The 19,503-nt window shown below is 46.4% G+C and overlaps 1 protein-coding gene across 3 annotated transcripts in view; it reads left to right on the forward strand.

Annotated features, from left to right (window-relative positions):
- Positions 1 to 19,023, forward strand: part of DDHD2 (DDHD domain containing 2) — a 131,054-nt gene extending 112,031 nt beyond the window's left edge. For all 3 annotated transcript variants that reach the window (XM_082255218.1, XM_082255217.1, XM_082255216.1), the window contains exons 13-18: positions 5,635 to 5,790; positions 9,730 to 9,832; positions 9,941 to 10,102; positions 10,727 to 10,880; positions 16,735 to 16,868; positions 18,871 to 19,023. In XM_082255218.1, coding sequence (XP_082111344.1) covers positions 5,635 to 5,790; positions 9,730 to 9,832; positions 9,941 to 10,102; positions 10,727 to 10,880; positions 16,735 to 16,816 — 657 coding nt within the window. In that variant the 3' untranslated portion in view covers positions 16,817 to 16,868; positions 18,871 to 19,023. The remainder of the gene's footprint in view (positions 1 to 5,634; positions 5,791 to 9,729; positions 9,833 to 9,940; positions 10,103 to 10,726; positions 10,881 to 16,734; positions 16,869 to 18,870) is intronic.
- Positions 19,024 to 19,503: the final 480 nt, after the last annotated feature.

The raw sequence follows: 19,503 nt of genomic DNA on the forward strand, positions 1-19,503 counted from the left end.
AATGCGATTCTAATGGGATTTGGCATAGCTGGAGATAAAATTCACACTAAACCTGCATAGGAATCTTTTTTTTTTTTTTTTTTTTTTTTAAACCCGATCAGAATTGCACTGCATAGATGTGAGCAGATTTCATAGCAATGTTTTTTCAGATGACGTGTGAATCTATGTCTTTTGAACCAGATCTAATCTTCATAGAATTCCCATCAGTGTAAACCAGGACTTAAAGTGGATGTAAACCCCATTCATGAAATCTGACCTGGGCACATAAATCTGTAGTGTTTACCTCTCTCTCTCCAATGCCCTGAGTCCTGTGTCTTTCTGCTGCTCTGTTCCTCTGTTATCAGCATGTGGTATATTCACAGCCCAGCTCTGCTTAGTTCCTCTGCCTATGTGGAGCCGGGGGGATATGTGCCTTTCCTCCAATCAGCTCACACACAGTGTATGCCCAGACTCCCCTCCCACTGCTGAAATTGGAAGAACAATTTCTAACACAATGTGCACTTTCTAAAGAATATAGAAATCTGAAGACCGCAGATATACATGAAAAATTATGTAGGGAGACTTGTTTCATCTCTGTGTATCATCTGAGGCTGCTCTCTTCACTGGGTATATGTGAGGGTTTACAGCCACTTTAAAGTGTTTGTAAAGGCTGAAGGTTTTCTAACCTTCATGCATACAATGCATAAAGGTAATAAGCATCCTGTGTGATGCTTCCCCCACAGCCCCCCCCCCTTTTCACTAGAGCCCCCTCTCGATCCAGTGATGTGCGTGAGAGCCTCGGCTGCCTTGTTGGCTGAGACATTGGCTCCCACTGCTGTCAGTCATAGCCAGTGAGCCAATAAAGAGAGAGCTGGGATGGGGTCAAACTGTGGCTCTGTGTCTTACGGTATGCTAATGGGGGCACTGGTCAAGGGGGAGGAGTCAGGAACACCAGAGGACCTGACAAGATGAGGATCGGGGCTGCTCTGTGCAAAACCACTGTACAGAACAGGTAAGTAGAACATGTTTTGTTTGGTTTTTTTTTTTAAAGCTTAACCTTTAATATCACTTAAAAGCAGAACTAGTGGCTGAAAAAATTGCAAACAGGCAGGTTCTTTATTGCAGAAAAGACATGCAATGTCTCTTCTGCAATAAATTACACTTACTTGCCTGTTCGCAGTCCTCTGCAAAATATACACACAGCTGCCCATCAAGAGTATCCCTGAATTTAGTTCCGCTTTAAGGACAAGTAAGCTGCAATATATTTAATTTTTGTTTTTGGATTTAACACTTCTTTACCCACTTGAATATTTTACCCCCTTCATGACCAGGACATTTTTTGCTATTCAGCACTACGCTACTTCAACTGGCAATTACGTGGTCATGCAACATTGTGTCCAAATGAAATTTTATATAATTTTTTCACACAAATTAGAACTTTCCTTTGGTGGTATTTGATAATTTGATATTGATCCAGCAACATTTGGAGTCACCCAGGACAAATATGTAGATTAAAAATCCTGACGTATTTCTCTAGTACTGTTTTATGTTCAAGTAGAACTATAGGCAAAACGTTTTTTTTTTTTTTTTTATTTTGGATAGAGCAAGGGAGGGTTATAACCCCTGTCGGATTTGTTTTTGCCATCTGTGTCCCATTATGGAGATTTCTCTATCGTCCATCGACAGATGCAGCCTCAGCTCCATGAGCTGAGTGGGTTATGCTCTTCCATCAGGAGTAGTCTATGCAGGAAAATTTGAATGTACATGCCCAAGGGGCCGTCCCTCAAAGTATAACCCCCACTGCCACAACCCAGCACATCAATTTGTTTCTGCGTAGAGAAGGAGTAGGACCTAGGTTTCCTGCTGGGACTCCGGTCTCAGTTTTTTATTTCTTTTGAGAATATTTTCCTTTTATTTCTCCTTACTCACTTGCTAGCTAGTGTTCAGGGAAGAATTTTCCTGGTGATCTACAAGCAACGATGCCGGCTTGGGCTTCACACTGAATAATCTAAATCCTTTGGTCCCCCCAGTCTGGCCTTCGAGCCTGAGCAGATTATAGTTCTGACCTAGGCCTAGCCACGAAGGTCCCCCTTTTTTGGAGGGGGACGAGGCTGCGAGTGGATGCCTTGCCAGGACGCGACGACCTGGAACGCCCTGAGTCGCAGCGCACCCCTCAGCTGGCAGCACCCCCACTTCGGGTGGGAAGCAGACTGCCCAGAGCGGAGCCCACCCAGTCCATGGTATGGTGAGTAAATGTACCCTGTTTGCCCCTGCTGGCCTTGGTGGGATGTGGGCCCTCTCCTAGGGATAATGGGATCTGTGCCTCCCAAAAGATCCCCCTGGCCTGCCCTGTGCCCGGTCTGTGTGTCCTTCCCTCCCCCCGGGGTGGCTGTGTGTCTGGAGTGCTCTGGGGGGGTGACATGGTACCTTGGGCTTGCTGGTCCCTGTTGTGGTTCCTGAGGCCTTCATGTGTCAGTCCCTAGCCGCATGGTTCGCCGTAGGCCCTGCCATCTTAAGTGTGGACAATGTCATTTTTTCCCCATAGACTTGTATGGGGCATCCTTTTCCCTTGTAGCTTTCTATTGGGCATCCATCTTTGTGTAGCCCTGGTGCTATGCTCAGCAGTGTAACCTTAATCAGGCGACATCACTTCCTGTGCAGTCATTTCCTGCTGCTGAGCCGAGGTCACTTCTTGCCTTTCTCTCCATGCTGCTGGAAGATTCAGGAAGACGGTTTTGTCTGAGGTGGTACAATACTTTGGGTCCCTGCGGGCATATCCTTGCACTTTCTGCTGTCAGTTTGGTTTAAAGGGGTTCCCTGCAGACCACGGTGGTGGATACCATGGTCAGCACTTAAATCGGTTGTAAACCCTAAAACAAAAAAAAAAAAACCTGCAAGACAAAGGCATAATGAGCTAGTATGCATCGCATACTAGCCCATTATGTGTAACTTACCTTAGAACAAAGCCCCGACACAGACCCCCGGACATCGCTGCGGGCACTGCCATGATCCCTCGCCGTCTCTTCCGGGTTCGGCGGTGATTGGCCGAAAGAGACGGCTCCGGCGCGATGATTGGCCGGAGCCGCGATGACGTCACTCCCGCGCATGCGTGCGGGAGTGATTTTCCGGCAAGCTCCCGGCAAACAAAATTGAAGGTCCCCCCCGGACCTTCAGAGCGCATGCACCGCTCGCGCGAGCGGCTGCATGCACTGCAAGTATCTCCTAAACCATGTCGGTTTAGGAGATATTATTTGTACCTACAGGTAAGCCTTATTATAGGTTTACCTGTAGGTAAAAGTTTTAAAAAACGGGATACTACCGCTTTAAAGCGACAGTACATCGTTTTTTGAAAATTGCAGTATGGAGTCCCAAACTGTAAAATCACCCTCAGGCCTACTGTGCGACTCCCGGACAGTCCGGATCGCAGACGCTGGCCGGGATTTCAGCAGCCCTGGAAAGCCTGGCGACTAAAGTTGATTTAGTCATGAAAAAGGTTGATAGCCGAAAACGGCCACTGCCTTCTTCTATGGAGGTTTCCTCTGATTTAGAGACTGAAGGGGTTGTCCTGGACGCCCCCCCTACCTGAGGGGTCGCTGTACCCGCAGTCAGATGGTGAAGAGGACCTGTCTTCTTCAGCTGCAGCGCGGGAACACTCCTTAGTGGACGCCAGCCTGTCAGGAGGTGGAGTGCTGGGGAAGTTCTGTGCCCTTCACAGCCCGAAACATGTAATCCTCCATTTGTGGCTACCAGTTTCCTCACTGCAAGGCAGCTCTCACTGTTGTGCGGAGCGCTCGATTCAGCAAGGCTGCCTCCCACATTGATCATCGGGTACGAGGCTCGGCTTGATGCGCTGTATGGGTTCCTGTGAGTCGAACGTCAGCGGCCGATGACGTCATCCCTCAGCGCCGCCTCAGCCGCCGGAAGCTAGGAGACGACGCCGCTGTGCTGCGGGACAGCTTGCGGCAGGACCGGGACACGGGGGTTGAGCTTCTCCCCCCTTCCCCCCTCCTTCTCCCATTGCCCCTAGGAGTTTCCATCTTCACGGCTTCAGCGCTGCTGATGTCCCTCCAACATCTGGACAGGCATCCTCACCCGATCCTTGGGACCATCTTAAAGGTATTGCCTTACTGCTGGATGCCCCCTGCTGTCTACAGTGCTTTACACCATTTTCATTGATTTTAATAAACCTGACATTTTTTACTGTGATTATTCTTCAAGGTTGTGACTCCAAAGTGCCTATCTGTCATTAATCTTGGGAGCGCCAGTATACCCATCTATCTGTTGTGTCATTACTTATCTCGGGACAACCCAAAATTTAGGATTTTGTTTTACTTTCACCTTCAATGATAATGGTAAACAGGGCAAATAGAGATGGTGAATCTCCATAGTGGGGACACAGACAGCAATAAAAACTGACAAGTGATCTAATTCCTTTCTACTCTATCTAAAACGAAAGTTAAAGCCTTTAGTTAAACTTTAATACCAGCACTGTTTTATAGACGTTTTAGTTTTTGCCAGTAGATGTCACTACAGGAAAATGTAGTAGCAGCTCCATGTCAGAGGTGTTATGGTGGATCGACATTCTTCTTTTTTTTTTCTTTTTTTTTTTTGTACAAAAACAGGTCCATCTAATTTTCACTTAATGCTAGGAGTACATGCAGATAGTAAAGTCATAACTGTCTTATAATGTATTCCAGTAAAGCTGGTCAAATGCGTTTAATATTATGTAGTGTCCTTTAGATTTTCCAATAGATATGCTACCTAAACAATCCATTCAATTTATATCTAATCAGTTAGGCCCTGATGATACAGCATTGTTGATAAATGTAAAGAAGATTGTACAATAACATTGTAACATGTGTCCAGCTTTAATGGAAGACACACCATTCAACCAGCAGTTGTGACTTTTTACCCTGGCCTAGGCCATATTCAATGAGACTCCGATTTGGTGAGAAAATTATTACTTTTACATTGGAAAGTAGGGAATGGTCACTAATCGGTCACAGAGATTTTCAAAATTGTTGAGCTGCTCATTATCATTTAGGTATCTTCCTAGCTAGATCATCTTTAAACCTTTACATGAGGTTGAATAAAGACTGGAGTAACCTTGATTACTGATACCAGGCCATATGTATTGTATGGCAAGTCTAAAGCCCCGTACACACGTACCGATCGTCGGCATACAAACGTCGGTGGACGAAGGATCTGCCGATTGTACGCGTGTTAGTATGGTGCCTCCGACAGATGTCTGCGCACAATCCGCGGACAAAAGTCTTTCGTGCAAACATGAAAATATTTGTATGCCGACACCAGAACGGACGATTGTTCGCCTGTCAGTACACAATTCGGCCGACAGACCGCAGATTTGCAAGACTGGGCATGCTCAGAAAATAGAAAACACAGGGAAAGTTAACCATTACATGACATCACTTCTGCAGTCGGCGGACAAAATTCTTGTGCTGTCCTTGTGCTGTCTTTGCACTTTTCAGCAGACACCGACATCCCGGGGAGAAAAGAGGAACATTTGTAAGCCGACCATCGGTACGTGTGTACGGGGCTTTAGGGAAACATTTACACCAAGAAAGGGATAAGCTTAGTTCTGTTCAATCCATTCAAGGTACAAGATTACTTTTAATACATTGAACTTATTTTCAGGTCAAAATTAATTACCCACAGCTCAGTTTCCGTCCGGAAATTTTCTTTGCCTGGGGATCCCCCATTGGGATGTTTCTGACTGTGCGGGGATTGAAGAGGATTGACCCCAAGTACCAATTCCCCACATGTAAACGGTTCTTTAATATTTATCATCCGGTATGTATAACAGCTGTGCTGTCAATCAAACATGGCTAACCTTGAGACTCATTGGCATATTAGGGCAGCACAGCCAAAAATGTACATTTAACGCAGCACATGTATGTCGGCATGTATGTTGTAATGCTCTACAGTGTGGATGCTTAGCCTGCTACTCTATTAGTGCGCCAGAATGCCACTCAATATAAATTTCACCAAACCGTGGTATGTTTATTGTTGTGCTGGGTTTTACCATGTGTACAATTTGTGTGTGAATGAGCTTTTAATGTTAGGAGATTTTGGAGATTGTGTTAACCCATCTATCTCCAAAGGGTATAATACACAATGCTGTATCTGGGGCTTTCAAGAAGTAGGGGGTCAACTTTATGTAATGGGAGATATAGGGCAGTCCCTGTCTCTAAATTCTCAGCAGCCAGTAGAGCTGATAAAGCTTTTTACATTGCATTGTTATGTGGGAGTGTTTCAGTAACTGTTAGGCCTCATGCACACAGGGCGTTTTTACAGCTGCTTTTAAGAGCGTCAGACATTTTTTTTTTTTCAGCTTAAAAACGTCTCTCCATGTTATCTTATGGCCTTATGCATATACAGACGTTTTGTGTAAGTGGCATAGGCGTTTTCAAGCTGCAAAAAAATACCCAGGGCAAGTGCGTTCTGAGGACCAGCGTTAGAGCTGTAAAAACGTCTGACACTGCTAAAGGCTGCTTAACGTTGCTTTAACGTTAAGCCACATTAAACTTTTTTTTTTTTTTTTTTATATGTGAAAATCAATGGTTCTCTATGGAAGTCGCATCCAAGTCGGATCAGGATGATCCGACTTGTGGTGCGACTTGAGCTCTGAGGATCTTGAGGGGGAACTCCATGCCAAAATTGGAAGAAACCGGCATGGGGGTCCCCCCCCAGGTCCCAAACCAGGCCTTCGGGTCTGGTATGGATTTTGAAGGGAGCCCCACGCAAAAAAATGAGGTGGGGTTCCCCCCAAAATCCATACCAGACCCATATCCAAGCATGCAGCCCGGCAGATTAGAAAAGGATAGGGGAGGAGTGAGCGGCCCCACCCCCTCCTGGACAATACCAGGCCACACTTGTTGCATAGTTACATAGTTTGTGAGGTTGAAAAGACATCAGTCTATCCAGTTCAACCTATGATGTGTGTGTGTGTTTGCTGTTAACCATACATTGTATACCCCTGTATGTTGTGGTCTTTAAGGTGCCCATCTAATAGTTTTTTGAAACTATCAATGCTCCCTGCTGATACGACTGCTTGTGGAAGAGAATTCCACATACCCCCTGCTCTGACAGTAAAGAACCCCTTACGTATTTTTAGCTTAAACCGTTTTTCCTCAAGTTTTAGTGAGTGGCCCCGTGTCTTATTGTATTCCCTTTCTCTGAAAAGTTTGTTCTTTATGCTAGGGTCGCCAGTACAGTATTTATACATTGATATCATATCCCCCCTTCCAGAGAGAATAAGTTCAGTGCTTGTAGTCTTTCCTCATAGCTGATGTCCTCCATTCCCCTAATTATTTTTGTTGCCCTTCTCTGGACTCTCTCCAGTTCCGGCACATTCTTCCTGAGGACCGGTGCCCAGAACTGGACAGCATACTCCAGATGTGGCCGGACCAGAGTCTTGTAGAGAGGGAGAATAATCTCTTTATTTCTGGAGTGAATCCCCTTTTTTATACATCCCAGCATTCTGTTTGCTTTGCTTGTCTTCTTCCTCTTGTCTTCTCCCTCTGTTCTTCGCCCTCTTGTCTTTGCCCTCCGGTCTTCTCTTCTTCCGCAGACCCTCACAACCACCGCCCAGGGTTGTCGGGAAGATGCCCTTGTCCTCATTAACATGGGGACAAGTTGCTTTGGGGTGGGGGTGGGGGTGCAGAGCTCCCCCTGCTCCAAAACACACACCCCCCCATGTTGAGGGCATGTGGCCTGATATGGTCCAGGAGGGGGTGGGGCTGCTCGCTCGTCCCCTCCCCTTTCCTGGCCTGCTGGGCTGCATGCTCGGATATGGGTCTGGTATGGCTTTTGAGGGGAACCCACGCCGTTTTTTTTTTTTTTTTTGTGTGGGGCTCCCCTCAAAATTCATACCAGACCCGAAGGGCCTGTTTTGGAACCTGGGAAAGGAACCCCCACGCCGTTTTTTTTCCACATTTTGGCATGGCGTTCCCCCTTCAAGATCTTCGGAGCGCAAGTCACACCACAAATCAGATCATCCTGATCCGACTTGGATGCGACTTCTATTCAAATCATTGGGCTGAAAGCCCTATCAAAGACGGCTTATAGAAAACCATTGATTTTGAATAGAGACAGAAAAACGCTGCTAAAAGCTAACGTGGCTAAACATGCATTAACGCCAATGGAAAAAGCTACTAAAAGCAAGTTTTTACAGCTGTTTTTTCCTGGCGTTAGCAGGGGCTCTGCAGCTCGTTTTTTCTAATGCCCTGTGCGCATGAGTCCTTTGTCTTTACAGACGGAAGTCCATTCCTTTGAGCTAAAAGAATAGAAATGATGAATTGTGTTTATAGTTATCTAGTAGCCTTAACAATGTTGATGAACATTTGCTGGAGGCTCTTTTTTTTTCTTTTTTTTTTCATTTTGACAGTTGTGAGTGAGCAGAGAACCGCTCTAAAAGAATCGAGGACATGCGGTTTTAATATAATGAGAGGAGGGGGGGGGGGTGACTCAAGATCACTATTTTTTAACGATTAACCGTGCACCTCTACTGGTGGGTACTGCTGGCTGGTACTGTTGACTGGTATTGCTGGTGGATACTGCTGGAGGGTATTGCTGGCTGGTACTGTTGGCTGGTACTGCTGGTGGCTACTGTTGGTGGTGGGTACTGCTGGGGGGCACTGTTGGTGGGTACTGTTGGTGGGTACTGCTGATGGGTACTGCTGGCGGGTACTACTGGCAGGTACTGCTGGTGGGTACTACTGGTGGGTACTGCTGGTGGGTACTGTTGGCTGATACTGCTGGTGGGTTCTGCTGGCTTGTACTGCTGGTGGGTACTGCTGACTCGTACTGCTGGCGAGTACTACTAGCTAGTACTGTTGGTGGGTCCTGCTGGTGGGTACTATTGGCAGGTACTGCTGGCTGGTACAGTTGGTGGGTACTGCTGGCGGGTACTGCTGGCTTGTTTTGCTGGCGGGTGCTGCTGGAGGGTTCTGCTGGCTTGTACTGCTGGCTGGTACTACTGGCTTATATTGCTGGCTTATATTGCTGGCTAGTACTGCTGTCTGCAGTAGACAGCAGAGCCGATGCTTCCTGTATCGCTCCTGTGCCCTGTCACAGGCGGAATACATTTGGTATCACTCCGCCTGTGACAGGAGCCGGCACTATACAGGAAGCATCAGCGCCACTTCCTTTAGTGTCGGCTCAGTTCCTTCACACTGATGCTCGGGGATGGCGGGTCGGGAACCCGCAATCTGGGCTTACCAACCCGCCATCCCAGAGCAGAAGGTGGCGCCATTCTGTGGGGGGGGGGGGGGGGGGGGGGGCACCAGGACGTGACTGCTAACAGGAACATCGTTCCTGCTGCGCAAAAAGTACAGGAACGCCATTCCCATTCGTTCCTGCAGGACTCAAGCCTTGGTTTCCTGGTATGAAAACCCTTTAGCACAACTGTGCAATATAATTCTTCATAAAATGACAAATGTTCTAATATTAAAGAACATTTCACACAAGGTATTTAATAATCAGAAAAATAGGGTGGAAGAATTCATACCATCGGGTCATGATTTCACCCAGCTGACAGTAGTAGTGGTCCCTATATATTATTGCACAAAGTTTTTTGCTTTTTGTGGTGCTTTATTAAATGAGCCGGTAAGTATTTTTTATATTAAATACCACTATAATTTTTTTACCTTTTGTAGTAAAGCTGATAAACCACCATTATCAAACTGTTACATTTATGTTAACATTTCTTTTTTCCTATGCTCCTCATAGTTTGATCCAGTTGCATACAGGATAGAGCCAATTGTTCTCAGGGATGTGGATTTTGAGCCAATGCTGATCCCCCATCATAAGGGTCGGAAGAGGATGCATTTAGGTAACAGTTTTTTTCTATTTTTGGTTGATTCATTATTTTGTTCACAGGCAATATATTGTCAGTTTACATATGTATTTGGTATTTCAACTAGTTTTCTTGTTCATCCAGAACTGAAAGAAGGACTCACACGGATGGGCACAGACATCCTGGGTTCACTAAAAGTAGCCTGGCAAACTTTCACCCGACCCCCTGTGCCTTCCTTACCACCTCCCACCGTTGAGGCTGCAACACTATCTGTTTCTGAACTCCCATCGCCTGAAGACAAAGCTGGTAATTCATGTATCTAATGTATTAACCACAGAAACCCTGTTGCCATGTACTCAGTAGAATTTTTTACCTTTTTGGTTGTAGCACTTAGTTAAGGGCTCCCAGGTGCTCATATTTATTTGGTGCATATACATGCTGGGAATACTTATAGAGGGAAGAATCAGCCCAGTTCGTTAAGATGTTTTCCAGAAAATAACAATTTCTAAATATGGAGATTAAAAACGTAATGCCTACTTTCCATGCTCAACCAGTGCTGCTTCCCTGAATTTCTGGTCTTCATAGGAAAGAGTTAACAGTGGACACTGCAGTATCAAATCAGTATGTTATCTTGGAGGAAGGAGGAGTAAGGGAGTGCTTTTCCATCCTAGGCTGCAGGGCTGTGTGCTGCTATTGTCGCACACAGTGTAGGTAGGTACAATTCTAATTCCCTGAATGTAAGGGTGGCTCCATAGGATACTGCAAGAGAAAGGAGCCATCCTGAAACAGGAAACCTGAGCAGTGGTCATGGTGCCAGCTTAAAATGGAATATAGGCAAGGGTTAAAAGAGAAGTTGCATACTAAATGATTAAATGGCCTGCTGAAAGTGATTATAAAAGGTTTCATTTCACTTTTATTCTGTCTTGTAAGAGAGATCAGAAGAAGCACCTGAGAAGGAAGAGCCTGTTCATATTGATGTGGGGATGTTGAATGGAGGACAACGCTTTGACTATGTTCTTCAAGAGAAACCGATTGAGAGCTTCAATGAATATCTGTTTGCACTTCAGAGCCACCTGTGTTACTGGTAATGGTTGTATTCTTTTCCCTGTAACGATTACTGTCAGTGTGAGCTTCCCACTACTCCACAACCCACACTAGGCATATTACACTAGAGCACAATTGCCATTCTGCACACTCTAGATTTAGGCTGAAAATGCATGGAAGCATTCATGTTTTTGATGGAAGAAATGAGGAGGAACAGTGTTGGGCTCCAGCTTGCTGTCAGCACAGAGCAAATTAGTGCAGTTGAACGCTAAAACATATGCCATATTCTATACATATTATGCAGCACAGCAAGTACACCTAAAAGGTTTAAAAAAAAAAAAAAAAAAACATCACTGCAGTTTGATCTTCCTAATGATCTTTTTTTAAAGAATTCACACACTTGAAAAGTACACATTTCTCTTTCGTTCATTGAGAGACACGGTTCCTTGTATTCATAACCATTGGGTTATACTGCCCCCTACAGGAGTAGGATACTAGGCAGAAAATAATTTTGACTACACCTATTGGTAGCCCCACTGGGTATACTCTCTCTCTCTGCTATAGCCATTGTTTTTTTTTTTCTGCCTAGTCAGGAGTAAGGACCTAGTTTTTTTTCTTTTTAAGTAGAAATTTTTTCTCCTGGATTTTTTCCTGTGAGATCTACAATCAACTGCCGGACTGGGCGACGGGCTGGATTATCTAGATCCAGTGGTCACCCCAGTCTGGCCAGCGAGTGTGCGCAGACCTCAGCTCCGTGCTAAGTCGGCCGCAAAATAGCCCCACTGGACGGGGGCTGGCCTGCGAGTTAAACGCCTTGCGATGTCACATACAAACCGGTTCTCGGCCCTAGTCGCAGCGTTCTGACAGCCCTCCTATTTCAATGGAAAGGGGTTCTTTGTGGAGCGGTGCCTGCCTGGTTCCTGGTATGGTAAATAGTTGTGTCCCCTCCCTCTCCCCCTGGAGGGTTTTGGGGTGGATGTGGGCCCCTCCTTGGGACAGTCGGACCCCCCGGTTCCCCTCCTTCCCGCTGGCGCCCCCCCCTCACGCATTCCTTTGCCGCCCCCTCCTTCCCCTCCACATATGTTGGGGCTGTTTTTGAGTGGTCTGGCCACAGTTCCTGGGGTGTGGGCAGGGTGCTTACTAGCGATGGGGACCAGGGGGGGGGTGCGTCACCTGCTACCGGACCATCGACTGTGCGGGGGTGGGGGGGGTTCTACCTGGTGGGGGCTCCTGCCAGGGCCCCCCATCCTGCCTGGATTCATCCCTGAGTAGCCTGGGGTCCCTGTATGCCTCGTGGTGCCACACGGGGCCGCCACTTTTTCGTAGGCTGTGTATTCCTATACACTGCGGCCATGTTTGTGTAGTCTGGCGGCCATTTTGCTGTGGTTTGCCATTGAAAATAGCGGCGGTAATGACAGTGGAGCCCTGTGGGCGGCGATTTCAGCGGTGGGAGCCCCTCCTCATCCCCTGGTGCTGACTCCTGGATGATTTTACTTCCTGATCGCCGAATGTGTAGTGCATTATCCTGGTGGCTGCAGGCACTTCTTTCTGCAGTTGACAAGTCTGGTGGGTCATCTCCCGCTCTGCTGAGGATCGCTGGCAACTGGGTGGTGTTGCCAGAACGGTGGGAGTTGTCCCTTAGCTGTGTTTTTACACTTTTTGTGGGGTCCCCCTGGTGACTCATGGAGTCTTTGGAGCACATTTCCCCACCTGATTCCCTCTCTGAGGCTGTGGGTACCCCTCCAGGTCCCAACCATCCATGCATGCACTGACGGCGATCCTGGAGTCCCTTGTGTCCCAGGTGGAGGTGGCTTTTGGACGACAGGCTAGCAAAAAGCGCCCCCTGCCTCATCTGTCTCTTAAGATCCGGAGTCTGATTTGGCTGCCGTGGACGTGGGTCACTCTGCTCTGTCTGCAACCACGTGCCTGGAATCTCTTATAGTGAGGATGATTCCTCCACGTCTGCGACCGCGCACGAAAAGGCACTGGTGGATGCACTGATTGTATCTGTGCGTGAGACCCTAAAGATGGAAGACGCAGCTGAAGCTGTGATGGAGGCGCAGGTACCCTTTGGCACTCACAAGCCATCTGTTTCCTTTCCCTGCCTATTTTCACAGAATTAAAAAGATGAAGGGTGCGCTAACCTGACATATCATGTGTCATCCAGCGATAACGAATGCTTCTTACCAGATATTAATGGAGGGTAAGCTTTCAACCATATGACTGATGCAAAGATTCCTAAGTCTGGATAACAAACAGGCTTGGCTCCAGCTCATGGACCATATGGATCTCTTCACTCCACAGCCTTATATAAGTACAATTTAAAGATGGAAGTTTACTTCCTCTTTAATACTGCTTTAAGCATGTTACTATATGTGATCTGCATGGGCAACATAATTTCCCAACGTTTATCACCATTCAGCCTTCCTGCAGTTCTCTCTGAAAGTCCTTTCTACTGCCTTGCAGTGCAGAGCCCAGCACAGCCAATTAACATCACACTGTCCTCTTCTTTACATGCCCACATGGAAGTGCCAGTGCTGTGTAGTAGGCGGCATGTCTGTAAAGGAGAGGAGGTACGCCTTCACCCGTATCGGGGGTGGGGGAACGTCTTCGCTGGTTTCTCGATCCGTGGACCTCCCTGGTGCAAGACAAGTGGGTCCAAGAAGTAATTCAGTCCGGCTACAAGATTGAGTTTCACTCTTGTCCCCCAGCAAGGTTTTTTCCTTCCAACTTGCGCCTGTCCCCAGACCGCTTACAGGGCCTGTTTGGGGCGGTACAAGACCTGTTCGTTCAAGGGGTGATTGTTCCAGTTCCGACTTTGGAACGTTTTCAGGGTTTTTACTCAAACCTGTTCACAGGAAGGAAGGCAAAGTGCATCCAATCATGGACCTCAAGGCGCAGGTACAGAAGTTCAGAATGGAATCCATTAGAACGGTGGTGGCATCCCTGTGTCAGGGAGATTTCCTCGCCTCTATCAATATCAAGGATGCCTACGTTCACATTCCGATATGTGCCAGTCACCAGCATTTTCTCCGCTTTGCTGTAGGAGAGGAGCATTATCAGTTTGTGGCGTTACCCTTTAGTCTCGTTTCTACTCTTTGGGTCTTCACAAAAATATTAGCCCCGGTGCTAGCTTTGCTACGCTAACAGGGATCATGGTACTGTGCTACTTGGACGATCTTATTCTGCGGGCGGAGTCTCCCTTTTGCTCTGGTGGAAAACCTGGCGCTCACAATACGAACTCTGCAGGAGTTCGGCTGGATTCTGGCTCCATCCACGAAGCTGGACTATCTAGGCCTGACTCTGGACTTGGCCTTGGCCAGAGTGCTTCTTCCACTGGACAAATTCCAGAAATTGCAGGCTGTAATTCACCTCCTGCTGTCCAACAGATGGTCATCCCTCCAGGCTTCCATGTGGGTGCTGGGCCTGATGGTGTCTACCTTCGAAGCGGTTCTGTTTGCACAGTTCCATTCGAGGTCCCGGCAGGGAGATTCTGACCAAATGGAACAAGACTCTGCAGTCTCTGGACAATCAGATCCGGCTGAGTTGGGGAAGAGGGAGTCCCTGATATGGTGACTTCATTATTCGACGATTCGGCTGGGAAAATCCTTCCTCCCCTTGTATTGGACAGTGGTCACCACGGATGCCAGCCTGTTAGGCTTGGGAGGCGTCCACAGCAGGAATTCTGCTCAGGGGATCTGGACGCTGAAAGTGTCAAGACTACCGATCAATGTCTTGGAACTCTGAGCGATCAGACTGTATCTGGATCATTGGACAGATTGTCTTCAGGGTTGTCCAGTGCGCATTCAATCGGACAATGCCATGGTCGTGGCTTATGTCAATCACCAAGGGGGCACAAGCAATGTGCTGGTGGCTCTGAAGCTAGCCGGTATTCTAAGGTGGCAGGATGGTTCTTTCCAGCCCTATCCGCCGTACACATTCCCAGGGTAGAAAATTGGCAGGCGGATTACATCAATCGGCAGGCGTTGGACCAAGAGGAGTGGCCCATTCATCCGGGGGTGTTTCATCATGTGTCTCTGGTAGGGTACCCTTTGAGGTGGTTCTGTTGGCATCTCGGCTCAACAGAAAGATGCAGAGATTAGTGGCTCGGCCAAGAGGCTCTCTGGCGGATGCCATAGACACGCTGGCTGATTTTTCGCCTGCCCTCCTCTAAAGCTTCTGCCCAGACTTCTACGCAGGATCAAGGCAGAAAGGATTCCGGTCATCTTAGTGGCTCCGAACTGGCCTCGTCGGGCCTGGTGCGGCTTGTCGCCGATGTTCCTTGTAAGATTCCTCTCAGGGACCTAAGGAAAATCTTCCATCCTGCTTTACAGTCGCTGGCTTTGACGGCTTGGCTGTTAAACGCCAGGTGCTAAAAGATAGAGGTTTGTCTGAGTCAGTTCCTACGTTGTTAAAAGCTAGGAAAGCTAGGAAGCTCTACCATCGTACGTGGAAGAAGTACATTGCGTGGTGGCTCAGATCCTAACCTTCCTTCAACGGGGGGTTGAACAGAAGTTGGCCTTGAGTACCATCAAGGGCCAGGTGTCGGCTTTGGTGGTCTTCTTCCAACGATCTTTGGACACACACTTTTCTTCAGGGTGTCCGACATTTGGTTCCTTCAGTGCGGGCTCTGTTGCCTCCTTGGGATCCTAATTTGGTGCTTTCATCTCTACAGAAGTCTCCCTTTGAAAATATTTGGGAGATTCCCCTGCTTACCCTGTCCCAGAAGGTGGTCTTTTTGGTGGCCATCACTTCTGCGCGCAGGGTGTCGGAACTGGCGGCGTTATCCTGTCGTCCACCTTATTTGGTGATTCACAAGGATAAGGTGGTTCTTCGCCCCTGTCCGTCATTCCTTCCTAAGGTGGTCTCTGACTTTCATTTGAATGAAGACATTGTGTTTCCTTCCCTGTGTCCCAGGCCTAAGGAAATTGTGTTGCATGCCTTGGATGTGATCCAGGCAATTAGAGTGTACCTAGCAGCTACAGAGTCTTTCAGGAAGTCAGACTCTCTATTTGTGCTCACGGATGGACCTCGCAAAGGGTTGTCCTCTTCCTCTGCGACCATTTCCAGATGGATCAGACAGACGGGGGTTCAGGCCTATTCCATCAGTGGTCAGGTTCCTCCTTTCCCTGTCAAGGCGCACTCTACTCGGGCGCTTAGTGCCTCCTGAGCCTTCCGTCATCAAGTGACGCAGGTTTGCAAGGCGGACTCAAAGTTTTATAAAGTGTATGTGTTGGCATCTGCGGATGCTTCATTTGGCCGCAAGGTTTTGCAGGCTGCTGTTTAAGAGGACCTGCTCCTCTTTGAGGGTGTATTGTTTTTCTCAGGCTGGCTTCAGTTGTGTTTGGTTGAGCCCCTGTTGCCTGGTTGGCTAATGTTAAGCCTTCTGAATTTTTTGCTGTTTCCCACCCCTAATGTTTGACACTGCTTTGGGACGTCCCAATAGTCAAGAATGACAGGAGCGGTGTCCGTCCATGAACGAAAGAGAAAATAGGATTTTTTACTTGCCGTAAAATCTATTTCTCTGATGTTCAAACTGAGTGACTATAGCAGGGAGAGGGACTATACCCCTTGGGACTTCCCATGTGTGTAGCCAGAAGTTTTTTCTGCCTAGTGTCCTACTCCTGTAGGGGTCAGCATAACCCAATGATCAAGAATGACAGGATTTGTGTCCGTCAATGAACATCAGAGAAATGGATTTTACTGTAAGTCAAAAATCCAATTTTTCAGGCCTCTGACTACTCTGTGGGTAACCTTAGGGTACTGGGAATTGGATAAAATATGGACCGGGTTGGTGCCTGAATTGGACGTTTTCTATACCTGTTTTAATGCTTTTTGGAAGAGGAGTTCTTTATTTCTTTCTATATTACTGACAGTTCCTCCTCTCTTCCCAGGACATCAGAAGACACAGCGTTACTTTTTCTTAAAGAGATTTACCAGTCTATGAAAATCAGCATGGACCAGCCACTGCAGTAATAAAAGAACAGAAGTCCAATTGGCTTGAAAGGAGTTCAACAAGTGCCTGCAGGTGAGCTCATTCTGGCATTGACCTAAAATGGTTGTAAAGCCGCTTTGTTTTCTTGACAGCATTGCATGACCACTGACAATTGCGTGGTCATGCAATGCTGTACCCAAACATAATTTACGTCCTTTTCCCCCCCACAAACAGAGCTTTCTTTTGGTGGTATTTGATCACCTCTTCGCTTTTTATTTTTTGCAATATTAATAAAAAAAGAGCAAAAATTTTGCGACATATTGACATTTTCTACTTTGACTGTTAAGAAATATCCAATATATTCAATATTTGTCATACATTTAGGCCAAAATGTATTTAGCTACATGTCTTTGACATGAAAAAATTCTCAATGAGCGTATTTTTATCCACTTTAAGACCCGAAGATTTAACCCCCTTCCTGACCAGGGCATATTTTGCGATTTGGCACTACGTTACTTTAATGGACAATTGCACGGTCGTGCGACGATGTACCAAACAAAATTTACGTCCTTTAACCCCCCCACCCACCAATAGAGCTTATTTTTGGTGGTATTCGATCATTGTTGTTGGGGGGAGGCTAGGGAAAGCATTGAGCCAAAAGCATGAGCATGAAACGAGATTTGTGAAGGAAAACATAAGCTGCGTACAGACCATCCCCAATGTCAATCTAATTACAAGGAAGCAAGTAGTGTTACAATTTCTAACTACATACAGCTGTTTTGTGACCGTGGTCTCTTGACTACAATACAGAAATGTAATTAAATTGTTGTTTATATATTAGCGGTTATGTTATACCATTTTTAACAAAGTAGATTTTTCTTTACTTACAAGAAGGAAATGCGGAATACTACTAGTACAGTGACTAATTTGCAAGCAACTACAATTTAGACAGCCATATGGGTAGCCTAGTGCTCCAATAAGTAGGCATCATTTTGGTAGGGTTACAGTGTAACGGATAACCCGGCACTCCGGACTGGGTACCTCCGTTGACAGATGCTCCTAGTGCTTCCCGAGGGCTCCAAGCACTCCACCAGACACCGTAACCACTTCAGACCCCACAAACCGGCTCAGCGTGGTTGGGGTCTCGCTGTCTCCTACCGACCCTGAACCTACGACAAGGCTCCAGGTTCCAGTGGATGAACCTCTCTTTCCCCAGAGAGGGCAGCAGGCACAGGTACAAGCTCTTACAAGAGCTTAGTGATTATCCAAGGGAGTATGAAGGACATAGCAATCCCTTGTAGCATATTCCCCCAATGAGAGACAGGACTCTAGATTGAGGGTGAAGTATACTCAACTTTATTGAACAAGGAACAGACTTTCATACAGTCCCCCCCCCCCCCCCACAAGGTTACCGCCCAGGTAGATCTTGTTGAAAACAGGCCCAGACATTCACAATCCAATTAAAACAGAGTTTTACACTCCCATACAGTGTATACAAAGATATACACTGTGGGACAGTCCCCCCTCCCCCTTAGCAGCCAATCCACATACACATATACATCCCATAATAAGCTTATCTTAAGGCAGACAGAACAATGTGAGGTCATTAACATTTAACAATGAGACAGGCACAATCCACATTCCCTCCCAATACACAAACAATAGGGAAGTCTGCCAATGACAATCTGTGTTTCTCTTTCACAGACAAGCACATGGAATACACTGTGTAAGGTGGTAATAAATCTTCATATTTCTATTTGAAGATATGGTTGACAAATATTACTGTCCCATCTGAAGCAATTCAAACCATTAAGTATCTGAATATGAATAGAATGTGAATACCGTCACATATAGCTGGTTCTAGTCTTGTAAATCTTCCAGTGTTTTTTTATTTCGTTAATTTGAGAATGATATGGAACTTTGATAAGTGTTTTCATGCGCATATGGTAAAGTTTTAAGTGGCTTTGCATCATTTGAACATTTTAAAACATTTTAGCTTCTGTATTGCTAAAATTATTAAAATTTGGAAAAGAACTGTGATAGTGACCTACACTTCAGTGACCTGATCTATGCATTTATTTTTATCCTCTCCTAGGTACATGTGCATAATGCATATTCCCCATTGTGAATTCACTGTTTGGAGGAGGCTTGGACCATTACCCCTGAAAAATTTGGATACACTGTTATTGGCAAAACACCGCCTCAGTTCTCTGCTGTCTATGGGAATATATACCAACCCTGAGTATTCAGGGTTCATGTAAAACATTACCTTATGGTGATATGTTCTGATATTTGCTAAATGACAACTCCTTTTAAGACCAATATGTGGAGCAGGGGAGAGTAACTTAAGTGTATCTTAAAAATCACATTGTATTCTACTAATTTAAAGTCCAAGTACAAAAAAATTCTGAGAACCATCGGTGTGCGCCCTCCTCTGAGTGTGAGGTTCTGGTTAAGTATACAAAGGAAAATATGTACCGATTACCACAAGATCACAGCGCCAAGGAATCAGTCATTGGGAAGGGTTGCTCAATGCTATACACTGTCTCCACCCAACGAAACATGTAAACTATATGCAAATCTGGCTGCCTTTTGAAAAGTTCATTAACATACCATTTCTGGGGTGGTTGAGCACTGGATTTAAAATTACTCAAGGGTATTCCCACGCAGCACACAGTGTACATACCATACATAAGTTCCAATGTAAGAAACAGAAAGCAGACAGGCT

This window comes from Pelophylax lessonae (assembly GCF_965119305.1).
Source record: "Pelophylax lessonae genome assembly, chromosome: 4".
Classification (NCBI taxonomy): domain Eukaryota; kingdom Metazoa; phylum Chordata; class Amphibia; order Anura; family Ranidae; genus Pelophylax; species Pelophylax lessonae.